At 37.8% G+C, this 20,075-nt stretch overlaps 2 protein-coding genes across 2 annotated transcripts in view; one reads left to right on the top strand and one right to left on the bottom strand.

Moving 5' to 3' along the window:
* KPNA5 (karyopherin subunit alpha 5) overlaps positions 1 to 12,306 on the top strand; it is a 34,099-nt gene extending 21,793 nt beyond the window's left edge. Inside the window, exons 12-14 of the mRNA XM_054021370.1 lie at positions 1,591 to 1,718; positions 6,581 to 6,759; positions 8,404 to 12,306. Coding sequence (XP_053877345.1) covers positions 1,591 to 1,718; positions 6,581 to 6,759; positions 8,404 to 8,591 — 495 coding nt within the window. The 3' untranslated portion in view covers positions 8,592 to 12,306. The remainder of the gene's footprint in view (positions 1 to 1,590; positions 1,719 to 6,580; positions 6,760 to 8,403) is intronic.
* A 333-nt stretch (positions 12,307 to 12,639) lies between these two features.
* Positions 12,640 to 19,951, bottom strand: FAM162B (family with sequence similarity 162 member B). Its single transcript, XM_054021379.1, has 4 exons — positions 19,677 to 19,951; positions 18,019 to 18,130; positions 13,871 to 13,979; positions 12,640 to 13,551 (listed from the first exon to the last, which is right to left on the bottom strand). Exons 1-4 carry the CDS (start codon positions 19,831 to 19,833, stop codon positions 13,456 to 13,458), a joined length of 474 nt encoding a protein of 157 aa, XP_053877354.1. The 5' UTR covers positions 19,834 to 19,951; the 3' UTR covers positions 12,640 to 13,455.
* Between the last annotated feature and the right edge of the window lie 124 nt (positions 19,952 to 20,075).

The following is a 20,075-nucleotide window of genomic DNA, read 5'->3' as shown; positions in this document are numbered from 1 at the left end:
GCTTTGCAAAAAATATACAAAGTGTGTATTACAGAATGGACTCAGAGTATGGAAGTCTTCTGGGGGTGTACAGGATTTTTATATGCAACATTCAGAATTATGTACTGGGTCTGTTGTTCCCAGTTATTGAAAAGCAAATTGAGTTTAAATGCTATTTCTATATTAAAAGGACATGATTAAATTCGACAAACATGAAAGATGCAAAGGAAGCTTATACAATATTTTTTCAACAGTATTAATATGACAGTTGCTGTTTTTCCCAAGTTACTATGTTAATCTCTGTTAACATAATTCATAAATTCTGTCAACTGAATACATGTTAAAGTAGCTTGATGTGGCAGACGGTGCATTATAGCATGTAGATAATTCACTTCAGTGAAAGACTTAAATTTAACTTAATTTAAATCAAAATTTTCTGTGGGAAGATGTCTATTTTGATATTTTATTTTTCTTTTTTGGCACAATCAAAAACAGTTTTGTTGTTTCAAGTAGACTTGTAGATTCAAAACAACATTTTTAATTTAAACCTTATTGATTTGAAATTTCTGGGGTTTTGTTGTTGTTTTGTGAAGTTTTTTCAATATTTTTACATCCTGTTTTGATATGGAAATTAATTTCAAAACCTCAAAATTTTCCACAGGAAAAAAATTCCATTTTCCAAGCAGCTCTAGTTCTCACCATGAAAAGCCTCGTAATTTCAGATTAAGATATTGCAATTTTAGTGTAACTTCAAAAAACAAATTTGTTGAACAGTATGCAGTGTAAAGATACATCTTTACTAACTAGCAAACCTGTGAAAGACTTGTTTTTGTTGTTTTGCACAACGATAATCAGCCTGATATGTATTTGCATATTTTTAATCCCACAGACATCTAGCCTAAGTGTTCAGATATTATGATGACAATACACCATTTTAAATTGTCAGATTTTCATTTACAACTTACAGCCAACATTCCTTTAATGGCTTTCTGTAATTAGTTGAGTGGCCCTAATGTGGGGACTGAGTGTAGTTGTGCATCTTCTAAGTTTTTTTTGTTTTTTAAATACATTTGTAGAAATGTGGCTTTTGAAGAGAACACAAGCCCTTTTTGTCACAAAAGCTCTCCAAGCTGGTTGGTCTGGCTGAGGCTAAATTATTTTATTCAAAGTTTTAACTTCAAATCGAAATCCTAGATTTTCATCAATTTTGTCAGGACTGTATCAGGGTCTTAAATATGTTGACCCAATCTAAACATCCTTATTCAAAAGGTACTATTCTTTGTACTATAACTTCTGAGATTCTCATCATGAGGCAAATCTATAAGTAAAATATTCTTTAGAAAGATACTCCAGGACCTTCTTGAATATAAACTAGTGTGCACTGGAATCTTCACATGTTAATAGACAATGGCTGATTGGTACACTCTTAAAGAATGAATATCTTTAACAAATAATTTCAAAATAAACAAGGATTGGCTGACAGATTCTACTGAATGGTGGTATTCTCTATTCTGGAAACATCTTTAATGTTCTTTCTCGCATTTATATTAGCTTGGTTGTTTTTGTTACCATTTAAAGCCTATTGTATAATGTCACTGTGTCTTGTTTTAGACTGTTATAGATGCAAATATTTTTCCAATATTGATTGACATTCTTCAGAAAGCTGAATTTCGCACCAGAAAAGAAGCAGCATGGGCCATCACTAATGCAACATCAGGAGGTACTCCTGAACAGATAAGGTAATGAATTAGAAGTTGATTCAGAGGAGTATTAATATGTGAAATTCAGTTAGTGTTCATCTGAAAATAATCCAGTGAATTGAGACACAGTTAAGTATTTTGCCACTTACCTTTCTCTTTGACCTCAAATGTTGTTTTCTTAAAGAGAAAATTCTTAGTCCCATAATTGGATTCTAGCAAAATTCACAATAAATTCTTAAAAATAAAGCTGTCTTCTTGGAACTAGTTGTTTTTATACAGTGATTTTTTTTTTATTGCAACTTAGAAAATGGGTTGTATAAAGTATGTGTGAAATTTTGGGGATCACCCAGACCACTACAGGGCTCTGTCACCTTCTGCCCTGTAACCTGGGGTGCCTTTATGCTGAGCAGCTTTGGTTCAGACCCCTGACACCAGTAGCCTGTCCACAAGCACAAGATCTCACCCTGGCTTCCACCGCCTAGTTATTCCTTGCAGGGTGACACTAACATCCCTTCCAGTTTCAAATCTGTCTTCGGAGTTCTTTGCTACCAGCCATTCGGACTTTTCCTCACTGTTTCATCAGTGACACCAATCCCCCAGACACATCTTACTTTAGTTCACACACTCAACATAGTTTACAAACCGGACACCTGTTTGGGGTAAAAGTAAAAGAAGGGTTTACCTAATAGAGACAGGTTTCAGAGTAACAGCCGTGTTAGTCTGTATCCGCAAAAAGAAGAACAGGAGTACTTGTGGCACCTTAGAGACTAACAAATTTATTAGAGCATAAGCTTTCGTGGACTACAGCCCACTTCTTCGGATGCATATAGAATGGAACATATATTGAGGAGATATATATACACACATACAGAGAGCATAAACAGGTGGGAGTTGTCTTACCAACTCTGAGAGGCCAATTAATTAAGAGGAAAAAAAACTTTTGAAGTGATAATCAAGCTAGCCGAGTACAGACAGTTTGATAATAAGTGTGAGAGTACTTACAAGGGGAGATAGAGTCCATGTTTGTAATGGCTCAGCCATTCCCAGTCCTTATTCAAACCGGAGTTGATTGTGTCTAGTTTGCATATCAATTCTAGCTCACCAGTCTCTCTTTGGAGTCTGTTTTTGAAGTTTTTCTGTTGTAATATAGCCACCCGCAGGTCTGTCACTGAATGACCAGACAGGTTAAAGTGTTCTCCCACTGGTTTTTGAGTATTTTGATTCCTGATGTCAGATTTGTGTCCATTAATTCTTTTGCGTAGAGACTGTCCGGTTTGGCCAATGTACATGGCAGAGGGGCATTGCTGGCACATGATGGCATATATCACATTGGTAGATGTGCAGGTGAACGAGCCCCTGATGGTATGGCTGATGTGATTAGGTCCTATGATGATGTCACTTGAATAGATATGTGGACAGAGTTGGCATCGGGGTTTGTTACAAAGATAGGTTCCTGGGTTAGTGGTTTTGTTCAGTGATGTGTGGTTGCTGGTGAGTATTTGCTTTAGGTTGGGGGGTTGTCTGTAAGCGAGGACAGGTCTGTCTCCCAAGATCTGTGAGAGTAAAGGATCATCTTTCAGGATAGGTTGTAGATCTCTCATGATGCGCTGGAGAGGTTTTAGTTGGGGGCTGAAGGTGACAGCTAGTGGTGTTCTGTTATTTTAAAAATATCACTTCAAAAGTTTATCACTTCAAAAGTTTTTTTTCTCTTAATTAATTGGCCTCTCAGAGTTGGTAAGACAACTCCCACCTGTTTATGCTCTCTGTATGTGTGTATATATATCTCCTCAATATATGTTCCATTCTATATGCATCCGAAGAAGTGGGCTGTAGTCCACAAAAGCTTATGCTCTAATAAATTTGTTAGTCTCTAAGGTGCCACAAGTACTCCTGTTCTTCTTTTTACCTAATAGAGAGAAATCACAGTTTCAAGGATAAAATAGTAAGGAATAGCAAACATATACAAGTTACACAGAAAATAAACAAAGATACAACCTCAAGCTTTAGACTAGCAAATTAGATAGATTCCCTTTTCTAATACAAATTACCTGTTGCCTCTGAACAGTTTCCCAGTGTACCCTCTAGGCCTAATCCAGTGTTTCATGGACAGCACCTGCCAAATGACTGTCCCTCAGTTTCTGGATACTCTTCAAACCCCTTCTTTTTTAGAAAGTGTGTGTGCGGGGGTGGGGTTTGTTTTGTTATGAGTTTGGGGATTATGCAGATTGGGGAAATTCTAGCTGGGATGTCTCATTGTCTTCCCATTAAATCTAATGGCCCATCATTTGGCTTTTCTTGGGTTGTATAATGCTAGGTGCTTGGACCTAATCTCTGGTTGTGGAGGTAGCTTCTCCCTGCTTGACTGCCTATTGCCCCACTGTGAAGTGGAGCTGAATGTTGCAGCATAAATTATTAACATTGTTTTATTTATACACAAATACAAAAAAGTCGTAATTATACGTATATGTAATTCGTAATGACTATAAAGTTCAGAACATTACAAGCTTTCATAAAATACCTCACGCAATATACTTTTATAGCACAAACTTTATACATAATTATTTGATTCAACTGCTTATTCTTTGGGATTCAATCCTCTCCCCCCCCCCCCCCCCCCCCCCGTTCTTCCCTTAATGTGTCTGTGTCTGCACCCTGATTGTCACAGTATGCAACTGAATTAGCAGTACAGCTGAAATACTGTAATTTCACTCAGTGAAATTCACCCTTGTGAAAGCTCTGAACACTGAAGTTAATAATCCCCCACAAAGAGTTCTGCTAATGTCATATTGTCAAAGCAAAATTTGAGCAGTTTATGAACAGCAAGTGTGTCTAGGGTGTATTACAGCCACATGAAACTGGGGTCATGCCTATTTATTGGGAGACGTTTAAAAAAATATATTCTTGACTCCAAGTTCAGGCAGTCATGTTACATAAAACTTAACAAGAATATTGTTTTTAAATAAACATCTGACTACAGCTGCAAAATGTAGCTTAATCATTTTGAATCTGTTCAGACTACTTTAATTACTGTTGGGATTCTCTCTGAGACTTCTTTCCATTCGGCTTTCCAAGAACTCAATTTGACTCCAGATTTTTGTCACTTGTGTATCTTTACTTGGCATACGGGAAATGCTCAGCTATGCTGAGTTGATGAGACTTAAACATAGGGGGTGCGTAAGGAGCATACCATGCATCCAAAGTTGCATAGAAACCTCTTTCTTTATATACAGTTACACATTACATTGCATTTACTATATATTGCATGCCTTTGGTTATTTTGTAAGAACCAAATCAATCCCAAATCTCTGTGCATCATGCTCTGTCCACATGTGACATATTCTTTACCTCATCTTACCTTCCAGGCGTACCTTGTCTGTTGTAAATGGTTCTCTGGGTGTTCCCCACCCACCCTTCTCCTCCCTCCTTATATTAGGAAGTTACAGACATTCTGTGTTTTAGCTTACTGACCTATTTATTTGTCTGTTGCCAGCTTGCTGATCCATTTACCTCCCCAATGTTGTCTCCCAACAAATGAGGCCTCACCCATTTTTAATTACTCATGTCAAGCCAGGCCTGTAATTACTAGGGTATTCCCACAGATAACCATCTGTATTATTATGGTGGTCTGACTTGGAAAAATAGCTTTGATCTCTTTAGTGATGGAACAGAACCAAACATTTTTCTGGTTTATCTGAATACCTTTAGTTGAATTATTTTTATTAGTTTAAAGGACTTATTGATAATATGTGACTACCCTGGTAACTAATTCTATAGTTGTGTTGTAAACAGTCCTTTTTAAGCAAAAATGGCAAGTGCCACAAAAATAGGCTTATTTTTATGAAACCAAAAGTGTGCTAAGTACTTGTATATTTCCTGGAAACAGTTAAACCATTTTGCACCACTACAGCCGCTAAATATTCTAATCAGAATGCCAGAAAAATAAGGTTGTTTTTTTTTAAATTGTTCTCATAACTTAACATTTAAAAATATAATACCCTTTATTTTAAATAAAACTTTGGAGATTTGATAGAATATGTGATGTGGATTCCTCCTGAAACTTTGATTGTAAGTTAAATATTTGTTTGGTGCCATAAATGCACATTACAAAACACGGAAAAAGGTATGATCTCTGTCACACAGAGCTTACCTCTTAAGTACTCTGCACTTAAGTAATGGCACCTTGAGGATTTCAAAGTGCTTTATGAACATAATTAACTAAACTTCAAACAATTCTGTGATGTAGGTAAGCATTACTGTCTTAGTTTTACTGATATAGTAGGAACTGAAGCACAAAGGTGGTGACTTCCCACAGTCACACAGGAAGTTTGTGGCAGAATTGGGAATAGAAACCAATCCTCTGAATCCCAGTCCTTTGCTGTAGTTACAACATCCTTCCCTTTTTGGTAGCTGATTTTCAGAATTATTTAAATGTGTTCTGTTCATATTTTAATGGATTGATATTGAATTGAAAAAAACATTCTTGTCTCTTTGAAGAGACTTGCCTAGAGCTTTGGCCATTACATATTACTCTTGATTCGAGAAAAGAGGATGTTGCATCATACTGTTACATACAGGAGAAACTTTCTTATATAATCAGAAGTGTCTGAAATGCATGTTTTTAGAACAAGGTAGAATCATGTATAAAAGGGATTGAAAATTTTTACATAATCCAGACATCAGTTATAAGATTAACTGCTGTATTCTTGTCCCATTAGGATAAACAAAGGTTTGACTGTATTTCAGAGTAAGGTTGCCTTCATAGGTTATAGAAATGCTCTTATTTCAGCAGGTTAGTTACTGTTTTTAGCAGAATTCAATACCATAGAAGAATGGTGTGTCAAAGTTGTACTTGATTATCAGTCCTTCTTTTTCCCCCCTCTTTTTCCTCCATCATTACAAAGGTATTTGGTAGCATTAGGTTGTACTAAGCCTCTTTGTGATCTCCTGACTGTGATGGATTCCAAAATAGTGCAGGTGGCTTTGAATGGACTTGAAAATATTCTGCGTCTTGGAGAGCAAGAATCCAAACAAAATGGAATGGGCATTAATCCTTACTGTGCCCTTATAGAGGAAGCATATGGTAAGCAATTATTTCTTGTGAAGCTGTGTGCTTACAGTTGCCTTATTTGTAACTGAAAAGGGATAATAATGTAAAACACTTAGCTAACATAGTTACAAGTTACTTGGACCTACTATTTGCCATACCAATTTCTAGCCATATTTCAGACCAAACTAAATTAATATGCTGGAGTTAAAATTCAGCAAATATCTAATTTAAGGCAGAACAGAACAAAGAAGAGTTCTTAAAGTACCAAACGTTAGTAAGCCAGAAACTCAAAAGTAAAATCAGGTCATATCTATGAAATTTAGGCAGATTACTTTTGGTTTCACAAAGTTAGTGGTAAAAATAGATTTAATGTTATTATGAAAACTAATCTCTTCCATAAGGACCTGGCTAGGCAAAATTAGTCTTTGCAGCTGCTCTACTACAAAATCTATGCAGGCTTCTCTGTGCTTCGGAGGAGGCTAATAATTCTTAGGGGGAATCTCCTGTCTTCAGTGACTGGGGAATACCTGATTAGATATTCCATTATGCATTTTTCTGTAGAGCAAAGTCTCTGATTTCAATGAACCTGGATAGTGGGTTGGGAATTGGGCTTTTAAGATGAAGCAGCTTTACGGAATCCTCTCGACAACCTAATATGGAAGCAGAATAACTTCTGGGCCCCATAATGTTAATCAGATGGGGAGAATTAAAGGGACCTAAGCTGAATTTGTTCTGCCCTGGCTGTCAGGTTTGTGCCTAAAATCTTCAGCCCTTACTATTGAGAGGCAGAGGAAAATAACTGGATTAAATAGCACTTTCGGGCTGAGTTCCAAAACATACCTGTCAACCATGGGAGAGCAATAAATAGGCTAATCACAGCCCGTAAGATGTAATAACTACACCCTCACACCACAAAAAGATTGAAACTTGTCTAAAAACATTACAAGTTTTCCACCTGTCCTGTGTCCATACTTCAGCCTTTCTTTATTCACCCCTTTAAAAAAGGGCAAGAATAAGCCACTGGACTTCCCTTAGTCACCACAGGTAGGGAAATATAAAGTTAGACAGAAGCCAGAGTTGTTGAGTATTGGAGGAGGGAAGCTAAGTTCTTTTGGAACTGCAACATGGAAATAGGGATATGGGGGGGGCTTCGCTGGCATATTTTTTTCATAAATCATCCTGCTTTCAGAATCAATATTGCATACTAATATTTTTTAATTCTGTGTTAAGTAGATATTTGAGCCTCCTTCTATTTTGCTTTTTTCACATTCATTTCATATTGTTTATAAACTGTCAAATTGAACTGAAAAGGTAAAAGAAAAATTAAGTCTGTAAGTACATGATTGATACATTCTCTTGTCAGGCTGTTGGGAGTATTTGGCATAGAAGAAATGCACCTTGTTTTTAAATAATAATCCTGGAATACTCAGGGCTAATGTATATCAGTGATTTTACAGATTGGTTCAATCTGGGTTGTTTTTCTCTTAAACTAGAAAGTTCCAATATATTTAATATTAAAACCTAATTCTTTGATTCATTCATCACACAACTTAGTGGTAGTATTCAAAACACATTTATGTGCTTAACTCTATTTTCATCCTGGCTTTGTACTTCACCTTTAAATCTTTTGGAGCTGTTGGATTTAGAGCATGTCTTTTTGTTTGTTTTTAAATTTAGGACTGGATAAAATTGAATTTCTTCAAAGACATGAAAACCAAGAGATCTACCAGAAGGCTTTCGAACTTATAGAACATTACTTTGGTGTGGAAGAAGAGGATACCAGTATTGCACCTCAGGTGGATGAGAGTCAGCAGCAATTTGTGTTTCAGCAGCAGGAAGCACCAATGGAAGGGTTTCAGCTATAACTATTAAAGTGAAGATAAGGCAAAAATATGAACATTTGTAACTTTTCAGGGGTCTCCTCTTCATGGCCAAAGTTAGAGGAGAGGTTTGAATGTGTTTGGCAGAACACAGGTAAAGAAGCAGCCAGTGCACTGTTATACTTTTCTGTTAGATACAACTTTTCATTCAGTGTTTTTTGGTTTGGGGTTTTTTTGTATTTGTGTGTATTTCATATGTTCAGAAAACTAACTCTGTGAGTAATCAAGTCTAATATAAAGGCTTATGTGATTTAACAAGAATGGTTAAGCTTGAATAATAACTTTAGTAGGATTTTAGGTAGTGGTTCTGAATTTTTCATGCAATTTCTGCAACTGCAGTAAAGCTGTTGGCAATTGCATTTTGGCAGTAAACTTGACATGCCCAATCTATATCAAATCTACCTCTATATTGAAGCAAAAAAGTTGCTTCAGAACTAAAGCATGAATAAAGATGAGCTTGTCAAAAGCTAAATTTAGAATGTGAAAAATATTTATTTAAATTGTGAAATGTAGTTTTATGCATTATACTTTGCATAGAGCATAGACCAGTGAAATATATTTATAAAACATTTAAAAGCATAATGCAGATTTTTTGTTTAAGTATATACTGTTTAAATACCAGATGTAGCTTTGAATATGTGACAAAAAAGCTGTTCTGCATTATGTGGTTTTCAAGTTGTAATCAGCAGAGAGCTGGGTGGTCATGTGATGCTGGCTCCTTATTTCAAGCTGCTAAACAGCATTAAAGGTAAGCTACAAATAAAATACTTTGCTGTGTAAGCAGTTGCTGAAGTTTGCCACAGGGATGTTGTAATTGTAAATGAGAAAGGAGGTAATTTGCGCAGTTGTAAATGATAGGGGAGATGGTTTATGTGACTATCTCCATATTAAAATGTGGTAACAATATAAAAGTTTGACAAATCTTGCAATACTTGCCTTTCTTGAAACATTTACTTATTTAAACAAAGTTTAGACTGTATGTACGTATTGTATTTTTAACCAAATATGCTACCGCTTTTTGAATTTTTTTTAAGTCAGATGTCTCCATTTTCTTTGTTTTAGACAAGGCTGTAGAAATGTGCCCTGTTATAATCCATAGTGTTGCTGCAACTGGGGGAAAACAATCTCTTTTCCATTTGATTGAAGGAAAAAGGTTTGCTTTGTTGTAAATATTAAGTATATGAACACCAAAATGAATCTGAAGATGTCTGCTAAATATTTAATTTCTAAAACACTTAATGTCTGTTTGCTACTACCCGCCAAAAGAAATATATCTAAGAATTTGAAACAATTCTTCTGTATGCTTTGAAAATCTACATTAGATTTTTTTTGTATATTCAAAATGTCTATACCACACTGCTTGATCTCACTTACCAGTAGCCAGTCTGAATTTGGATTAATGAAATTGTATAATTGTGGTTAAATATATTAGTCAAATATTGTGTTGAAATAATAGTGAAAGCTTCTTTGAGCTATGAAACTATTTGAACCATGTACAATAGTTGAAATTTCAACAGTTAAAATCACTCTTCCCATGGTAGCGTGCTTGTCACTAAACAAAATGTTGATATGCTGAGAAATCCAAATTAGAGCATGGTATCATTTATATACTGTGTTCTGGATTTAAACTTGTTTATAAAATGTACAAATACTGTTTTCAGTTAAAATTCATAATGTGTTTCACTTTGAGACTGTTAAAGCACTATATATTGTGTAGTAATTTCAAGGTGAGAATTGAAGCAGATTTTATAAGATTAATAGTCGGTTGTGACTATTAACATACTTAAAGTAGCAAGATGCAATTCAAAAAATTCATCCTCATTTGAAATTTTTCTCCTGGAAATAAAAGGTATGTTATGAGGAAAGGAGTGAATATAGGAGTGTGGTTACTTTGCAAATTCTGTATAATGAAAGATTTAGCAAACACTTTAAGCCTAGATTTGTATAATATACAGCAGGTTTGAATACTGTGCACAATGCTGAGCCAAATTTTTCTTATGTTTGAGAATTGTATTTGTACCCTTTTTTATGATAGTTTGAGACTTTACTGGCATTTTTTGCATCGTCTCTTTAAAGTTCAGGGTAATAATATTGGAAATTTACAGGATTACTGGTTAAATTATGATTTTCACTGTTCTTTTAGTGCAAGAATAATCATATAAGTATTCAGGTAACAGGGTATTCCACTGTTTCTTGCAAACATTGTTTTGATATTGCATAAGCCAGCTGTGCCTGCTTTTATTTTGAGGACCCCGTAGACACTACGTTTATAAGCCTCTTCAGTTAAGCCAAATCTAAACTTTAAAAAAAAAAAAAAAAACCCCTAATTAAGACTTGTAAATGGAAGAAAGGGGGGGGAGATTTCAAGTATTATACTATTTGAGAGGATTACTTCATTTTTGTGGATATATTATTGTGTATGTCTGAGTGGTTAAAGTGACTGCACTTTATGTATGTAAATACAAATTCATGCCTCTGGTATATTCAAAGTAGTGCTTTTAGTGTAAATAGGAACTAAAATTGATGGACTTTGGTTACTGAAAGGGACACTAGTTATTTAATCTCAACATTTGGTTAATCCTAAAATTGTTAAATCTGGTATTATCCTATCATGTTGCTACGTGTACGTATATCTAAAATCCACCAGTCTCACTGGGAACACTATTTTTTTAAATAGCTATTGTTAATGAATGATCATGGAATAAGAATGTTTTCACAAGTTAACAAAACATGTTGTCAGAACTGACACTGATGGCTTCAGTGATGCTTAGGAAAACAATGACACTGACAGAAAAAAAATCATCTCTGCTGTGGAAAGCATTTAGGAGTGGGGGATTGAGCAGGGGCTGTGTTTGCTAACTAGATTTTTTTTCCATACTGGTTTTATCTAAAAGGCTATTACAAGTTTGGGGGTTTTGTTTAAATAATAGACAAAGTACTAAAGTGTCCCTTTAGTTATGCAGCTTGTTCCAAAAAACAAGTGTTTTTCAAAATAGCGTACCATTTGTTCTGTTTGAATTTGAATTCTGACGAGTTAATCTATGCAAATATGCCACATCTGTTTTAGTTTCATAAACTGTTGGACACTAAATCATAACTAATTTTCTACTGAATTTTTATCATAGCACTTTCTGTCTTTCAGAACTTTGTTCATACTGCTGTTTAATTTTGTAGTATTTCCTTTAAACACTATTGCTAGCAGCAATCAGAAGAAGAAAACAAAAAATAGTAATAATGTTGGTGCAGAAATAACTTTACTGTAGAACAAGTTTGGAAAAATGATTTCTACTGGGTCTATGTGTAAAAGATGCACTATCCTTTTTCCTCCATGGTCAATTACCTCAGTTGGGTTTTTGTCTTCAATCTTATGATTTAATTTTTGTAAGTGAGACTTTTTTTTAAAGTTCAAATTGATATGCAGGGTAAAATGCCTGCTGCTTAGCACGAAACCAGTGCAAAGGTTAATTGAAATCTTAAATGAGAAATTTTTCATTCTCATTCATGGCATTATGGTTTTATGTAATGTATGAATCTAAAATGCCTATATTGACTTTAAGTAGAGTGATCGTGCATCTTTTAATCCAAACTGGAGGCCCATTATTGTGTATCTCTACAAACCAACACGTGAAAAGTATGCAATATTATGGAATGTTTCAATTCAGAATACTATACAAAAACTAATAAAAGCTATTTTACAGTGGTGAGTGTATTCATTAGTATTCTAAAATTAGTCCTGATTCTTAGAAAATAGCAAATATAAATACAATCTCTATACTAATGTAAGAGCTGAATTAAGTAAAAACTGTGGCTGACTTCCATGCTATATAATAGTGTGCCATGCTAGAAAAATCAGCTTTACGGAGAGGGGTTAAACAAAATATTGCATGAAGTGACTTTTAAAACTAGCCTTGAAAATATCTCCTCTCTAAGCATCCCATGCCTCTGACCATCACCATCCTCCATCCTTTTTTCATTTGCAAAATTAATGGGACTTCCCAAGAGTTTTCAGAGGAAAAGTCTATAGACACTAAAATGCTGCTTATTGTGTTTTATTTGCAAAAGAACTAAGTAAACTTTAGCAAGACAAGGTGGGTGAGGTATAAACTTTAGTGAGACAAGGTGGTTGAGGTAATACCTTTTATTGGATCAACTTCTGTTGGTGGGAGAGACAAGCTTTTGAGGTTGGGCCAATAAAAGAGATTACCCCTCCCACCCTGTCTCTCTAATATCTGGTACTGACATAGCTACAACACTATAAGTAAACTGTGTCAGTTCAGCCTGGTCTAGTAAACGAGATTCAACAGAGATACTGTAGGGATGCTATTAATTTTTCCAACTACATAGTCACTGGCTTCCCTAGTATTTAAATGATTTTTGGCTTGCACAATTTTTTTAGTATGTTTTAATTTCTTTAATATATAACAGTTTTCAAATGGTGGTTCTTGTCAGTAATATAATTTTGTGTCGATAGAAAAATCTCCAGAATCAAATCTAACAGGAAGAGATTTCAGGACAGGGTAGGTGATGTATGTGTTGTCTTTGTGGACAGTTACATATTTTTTATCAAATTGAGGCAAAAAAGGAATTATTAGAACTTTCTAAAGATTTGAACTGACCTTGGTCATCTGCTGCAAGTACTGAAAATATCTCTGTGTAATGTAGAAAAAGACACCCTATTCCCTTCGTTCCCAACATTTTTTTGAGTGCAACATTGTTGGGCTCCAATGTGTTGTTATTTAACAGAGCAGTCTGCTAACTAGTTACAGTCACTAATTATGCCAAATAACATTTGTTTGTTTTTTTGTGGTGTTTGCTCCTACTAGCAAATTCACAGCTTTTAATAGAAATATTATTTAGTCTTAAACTCTGCTGATACTGCAGCCTCTTCACGCCACTTGGCTTTCTTTGCTAGGTTCCAGCTTGTTAGGGACTCATGGTGTTCAGTCTGCAAAAAAAAAAAAAAAAAAAAAAAAATCAGTTTAAGAGTAGTGTCCTGTGAATCACTAAATTACACTTAAGAAAAACCTTGCATCATGGTAGTAGCTAATGTTTATCTCGTGCTTTATGAATACAGGTTTGTGGAGGGAGAAGTATTAACTAAAATACATAAATTTTATTTAAATTTGTCAGTAGCGACAATTTATCTATATACTGTATATATCTATCTATATATATATAGAGAGAGAGAGAGATCTATATATCTCTTGTAAATATTAATGGAACTTATCACCTTGGTTTTTAAAAATACATGGCAATATACCCACCCTTCTAGCTGATGCAATCACAGCAAAGCAGGCGATAATTGTGAGTCCAATCATTAGATAACAGGCTTTTACCCGAGCTTTGTTTCTTGCAATGTCCAGCATTTCTGGCCTACAATTAAAATTGGATTGAACAAAATTAGCATGAAACATCAAGAAGTTAGTTCAGCACACCACAGATATAACTTTGGTTGGTTGATTTTTTTTAACAGAAATTAAATACCCGATAGCTAGGAATAAACTTCCAGCTGCTAATATGTGACCATTGTGGGCTTGGCATTTATTACTTGGCATTGTCTAACTGTTGACTCTTTTGCACAGTAGAACCTAATCCATCTCTAGTTGTAAACAATGCAAATGGATTTGAGATTCTTGATCTTTCCTATAACTATTTGTAATGCTTGAGATAAGCAGGGCGTAAACCACATTTAAAGTTACTGGTCAGTAGTGATGTGGTGAATTTCAAATACTTCCACATATATGAAAGGACTCTGTTAGGAGGGAACTGACATTGCTTGATGTGAGGCGTTCTCTTGACTGTTCCGAAATAGATGTATGTATTAGTTGTAATACCTAAACAGCACTTCAAAAACTGCTTAAAGTTTTGACTGTATCCAATCTACTATAGATCTGGGATTTCATTTATTTGGTTATGTTAATAAAACTGATCAGTTTCACACCATCATGGGTTTTAGTTTTATGTATCACCCATTTATTTTTAAAAGGATAATTTTGGTATTAAATTAGCACAGGCAACGTTTGCATGCTTTCAGTTTTGCGTGCCTAAAAAAGAGCAGATCATCGTGCTGGCCATGACGGAGGTAGTTTGATTTGTTGACTCCATAGAGCATAGACAGGTCTTTCCTTGAAAGGTGTTTGCCACACTTACATTAAAATACAGCTTTTTACCTACCAAAAAACCCAACACCCTCTTCCCTCCTTATCCTGGCTTTCAACAATCCCATCCCCTGCTTCAGATCTTCCCCATCACTTGCTGGTTCTCTTCTTGTTCTCAATGTGTGCATTCCTGATTTTAGCGTTCTCTGCTTTCTAGTTCCTGAAATAATTGGGAACCACTAGTGGACCATGCACTAAATACATGCTGGGAAGCAGAAAAACAGAGAATCTCTCCAAACCACACACAAATGGTCTCCCAAGTTTGATTTCACCCTTTTGCCTGCTGGATACGAGGCCTGGAAACAGTATTCTAAAGATTACCCTTGCATCTGCAGGATCGGGAATCATAGGGTTAGAAAGGACTGCAAGTGTCATCTAGCCCAGTGGTTCTCAAACTTATTTGAACGTGCCCCCTTCTTTGTCTGTGGTAGTTTATGCCACTTCCTTCCCGCCTCCTGCCACACAACTGCATATACTGCCACCCTGCTTTGAAGGCAGAGCAGAGAGTGGCGGCTGCTGGCCAAGCACCCAGCTCTCAAAGCAATGTCATTGCCAGCAGCACAGGTGTGGCATGGTATGGTATTGCCACCCTTACTACTTTGCTGCTGCTGGCCACAGCACTGCCTTCAGAACTGGGCGCCCATCCGGCAGCTGCCACTTTCCTAAAGCTTCTCATGCCCCCCAGTCCCCAGAATACATCCCTGCCCCCCCAGTTTGAGAACCTGTGATTTAGTCTAACCCCTTGTCACGATGCAGGATTTGCTGTGTTTAAGCCATCCAATTTCATCTGTTCACTTTTTGCATTAAATGGTCTTTTAAAATTCAGTTTAGTTTTAATTGGCTCTTCATTTTTTTAAAAAATACATTCTAAAAGGCATCCTATATGAAAGGAGAGACTTTGAAAACTACATCTAATGAGCTTAGACTACAATTTTACACCTTCCCTCCAAAAAATAACCCTGTGAAGTGCACAAACACGAGAACCTGACAGCATTACTAGCAGACAAAGCATTTAGTAACAAGCTCTGCAAAATCTACCTTAACATAGAACAATTTTAAAAGGGAAAGGGTATAGTGAAATTGTGGGGCCTGCAGTGCTTCCCTTCAGCCCATAAAAACTTAACACCACACATAATGGCAGATCTTACAAGCAACTGAGCTTACTGTAAATGAGGGTTATGAGTTGAGGGTGTAGTGCACCTCCAAGGGGGTTGTCAGGGCTTGCAGGTTTGATCATCAGTGTGAGGATACTGTAGCTGTATTTCATAATGCTAAACACATTAGGTATGAGATCAAAACCAGACTAGCACATAAAACTATTAATCTAGGATCCATTTGGAGCAGCAGAAGCCAAAATATAAATGCATTACTTGTTTGCTTTAATGCCTTAATCATATTTCACAATGCACTAATTGAAGCTGTTCTGAAGCAGAATCCCAATTCCTACCTGCTTTCTGCCACTGTTTCAAGGAAACAGATCTAATTATGGTTTTCTGTAGTCTTTCATTAAGGACTGTATCCCTCAATCCTTACTTAAGCCAAACTTCTACTGAAATCAGTGGAGATTTGTTTAAGCAAATCTTGAATAAGGACTGCAGGATTTGGTCCTTCATGCCAAATATCTTACAGGAACAGATTTTACTCACATGTAACATTTGCTTTGCCATTGCAAAGGGCCATTTTGATAGCTAATCATTTTTGTTTTTAATTGCTTTACATTTGAATCTTCCAAAAATACATATTACATTGCTCTCCTATTTCTCTCTAAAGGATAACTCTCTTGTACTGAAGACATTGTGAATTTTTGGCCCTGTTGAAGTCACGGAAGTTTTGCCATTGACTTCAAGAGGTCAGGATTTCTCAGTAAGGGAGGAAATTCTGACAAGAGTGAGATGAGTAGGGAACAGCTATGGGATTAATATTAGACAAAAGTTGGGGCTATTGTTGCTTGCAGAGATGCTCTTGCTTATTTTCTCAGCTGCAGTAGGAATGAAACTTGGGAACAAAGGAAACATCCTGGAGTCATCCTTGAAACTCTCTCAATAAAGTCCAATATATTATATATGGCCAACTAGGGATGAAGGCCGGTGATAAAAAGTACATTTTCTGTGGATGAGTTACATTTTGTATCAATGAGGCTGAGGAATGAACATTAATGTTACATGAACTTCACATTTATATTTAACTACTTAGGGAGGGAAAAGGGAGAAGAATTGTCAGTGACATGAACTGCGCTGGTGGTGGTTAGTGCGGGAGCAATATTTTGGCATCAAGACTTACTCTCAGGGTATTCAGTATTGTACTAGAAATACCTCTTTTAAAGTACAGTATTTTTTTAACAGGCAGTAAGTACATGCTTCTATCTCTCCTCCCGCCCTCTTTCTCAAATACTTCCTTGCCTTGTAATAAAGTGTATGGAATGGATGATCACTAAATGATGACATCAAACAAGTTAGAAGATATATTTTGTTTATGTAATCAGTAAACAGAAAATACCATTTACTGATCGTCTTTCTCTGATTACACATTAGATAAACCAAGCAAATAAACAAGTTGGTCTGTAAATACAACCAAAGCTCAAACTACTACTGCACTCAGGGCCAAATCCTGTCTATCTTGCTCAGGGGCGTAGTTCTGTTTACTTATGATGATGATGATGAGCAACTGTAAACTGTAAAATCATCTAAAAATACCTGAAATCCTCAAGGGAAACTTGGGGAGGGAGAGATCTGGAAAACTTTTAGCCATTGGCTTATATTTTAGTGTTTTGAGTTTTCCGAATTTCAGAGATCATATATTGAAGGTTTAACACCCTTCTCATTGATTGCACCTAGCCTTGTTTGGACGTATTAACTGTTTTGATAGTATGTGCTTGGCTTCTCTTGGAAATTCTGTCATGAGCCGCTAATAAGCATCTGGCTACAAATAAGGGGCTGCTCAATGAAGGAGCCAGTTCTGTCTCAGGAATCCACCACAATAGGATACAAGATTCTATCCCTCAGCAGCCACCTGACTCCCAGCAAGTGAGAATACAATGGCAACCTGGGGTGCAAATGGAGCTGGGACCTAATAGACTAGAAGCCACTGGGTGGGAGAGAGGAGGTGATATGGAAGCGGAGGAAGAGGGGGAACAGCACCTCCCCGTCCCTTATGTCTGTCTCCTAATTTTTCATTGACCTTTCAAATGTTGTAAAACGTTGACAGATTCAAACTTTTGGGGCAGTTTGAAAAGGAGGAACCAATGATGCACTTACGGGATCCTTGAGGGAATCTCTTCTTCAGTCTTGAAGCGTCCTGTCCACATGAGGATTTTTTTGTCAAAGTTGGAAGGTTTGTAACTACCAGGTACTTTGTACATCTTCTCAGCTGAAAGATGAACCAGAGAAAAGCCCCTCATCACTTTGTTCACTGGAGAGATAATGGGATTGGTGGGGAGTGTCCCTAGCCATGGTCCATCTCTGTTACTGGGTTCAGGGCTTTTTTTGTTCTGGTAAAGACCTTAACCTTTACTCTTGAGTAACCTTTCTTGTTCCTCAAATCACCTATGTTCTCTATGTTTGCAGTGGTGGTGTGGCCAAGATGGTCCCAGGATACTAGAGAGACAAAATGGGTGAGGTAATGTCTTTTACTGTACCGACTTCTGTTGCTGAAAGAGCGTGGAAGAAGAGCTCGGTGGAGCTGAAAAGCTTGTGTCTCCTTTTGGGTCACCCTTGTTGATCTGGGTAGAAACTGGATCTACCTGGAATCTGCTGATTGTTGTACCCATGTGCCTGAATTGTACCATCAACCTAAAGAACAAGTCTTCCTGCTCCTATTGCACCTCAAAAATGTAAACCCTGCTGCACCATGACACATGAGTATTGTAAAACCTCATTTCCACACCTGCCTCCAGCCAATTTTTAACCCCACTCCCAATGCTCAAGCCTCATCAGAGAACAAGTTTAGCTGCTTCCATTCCAGCAAAACCATCCAGATGTTAATTCAGCCTGGGTGTATGACAGCTGCTCGAGCAGGGATCTGGTAGCTGGATCCTGCAAGACTTTGGCCCCAGTCGCCCAAATTCCACAGTTTAACATGAGAACATGTTCAGCTGTTTCTGCTGCATCTTAAAAACCCAGCCCCAGGGACATCCTACTGCATCAGCACCTTAAACTAGATATTCAGACTGTGGCATGGGAGCCACAAGTGGCTCTTCAATGTGTTTCTTAGGGCTTTTTGCAGGACATGATATTAAAAAACCATCTGATTTAATTAACCGATCAGGATGCTTTTAATGTGTTATTAACCAATTGTAAAATATGTGCTTAGTCATTTTGCTGGGGGGGCCTAAACGAACCAATGAATTCACACTACTCTAGCTCTTTTGGGTAATGTTGATTGCCAATTTGGCTCCTGAACCACTTGGGGTCCCACTACCACTGCCTTAAATGCTCAGATCATGCTGCTGCATCTTGGCAAATTTTGGCCCCAACTCCATAAATGTTGCCCTCAAAATCGAGAACAAATGCCTCTACTACTCCATCATCAAAAGGTAGCCCCTGCCATCTCCTTCTGGGGCAGGCTGGAGGGTGGTTTTATTTGGGGGGAGGGGAGCAGTAGCTGTGTTATCTGTGTTAAGGGTACAATTTGGGGGCTTGAGTCCAAACGTTGGCTGGATCGAGGCAGTTCCAGCGTTTATTCTCTCTCTCCCACCCCCACCCTTTACTGGCCTGAAGCAGAAGTGAGAGCCGGAGCGCTGGGCAGAGCTGCAAACGCTCCGCTAGGACACGTCCCAGCGGGGAGCCCCGGGGCTTGCCAGGGCCCTGGGGCAGGGTGCAGCGTAGCGGTGCAAGCAGCCTGCCAGCCGGAGAAGCGGAGAGAGGGTCTCTGTGAGTCACAGCACAGGGGAGCCCCGGGCTCCCCGTTTACTCACCCGAGCTGATGGGCCCTGGGCTTCGGTTGTGGGCGCTGCTGGAGGAAGCTGCAGTGGCCGCGATCCCACGGACTGCCGGCCGGAGCAGGGGGGCGTGCAGTTGCCCTTCGGCCAGGAGCCGGCCCAGGCAGACGCGGCTCCCAGCTGCCGCCAGCATGGCGAGGACCGCGCTGCTTGGCTGCCGCCTCCGAGCCGGCTGAGGCTGGGCAGGCAACGCGGAGAGGGGACCCCGCACCCCCTGCAGTCCAGAGAGCAACCGGCACCAGCTCCAGCACCTCGCAGCCTCCCTGCGACCGCCCCCTCCTCCGGGCCGGGGAGCGCCAGCAGCTCTTCCCAGCCTCTGCCCCCACACCGCTCGCTAGCCCAGCTCAGGGCTGCAACCCCCTCGGGATCTGCCTC

Source organism: Malaclemys terrapin, chromosome 3, assembly GCF_027887155.1.
Source record: "Malaclemys terrapin pileata isolate rMalTer1 chromosome 3, rMalTer1.hap1, whole genome shotgun sequence".
In the NCBI taxonomy this organism is placed as follows: Eukaryota; Metazoa; Chordata; order Testudines; family Emydidae; genus Malaclemys; species Malaclemys terrapin.
This window is presented reverse-complemented; position numbering and strand designations above follow the sequence as displayed.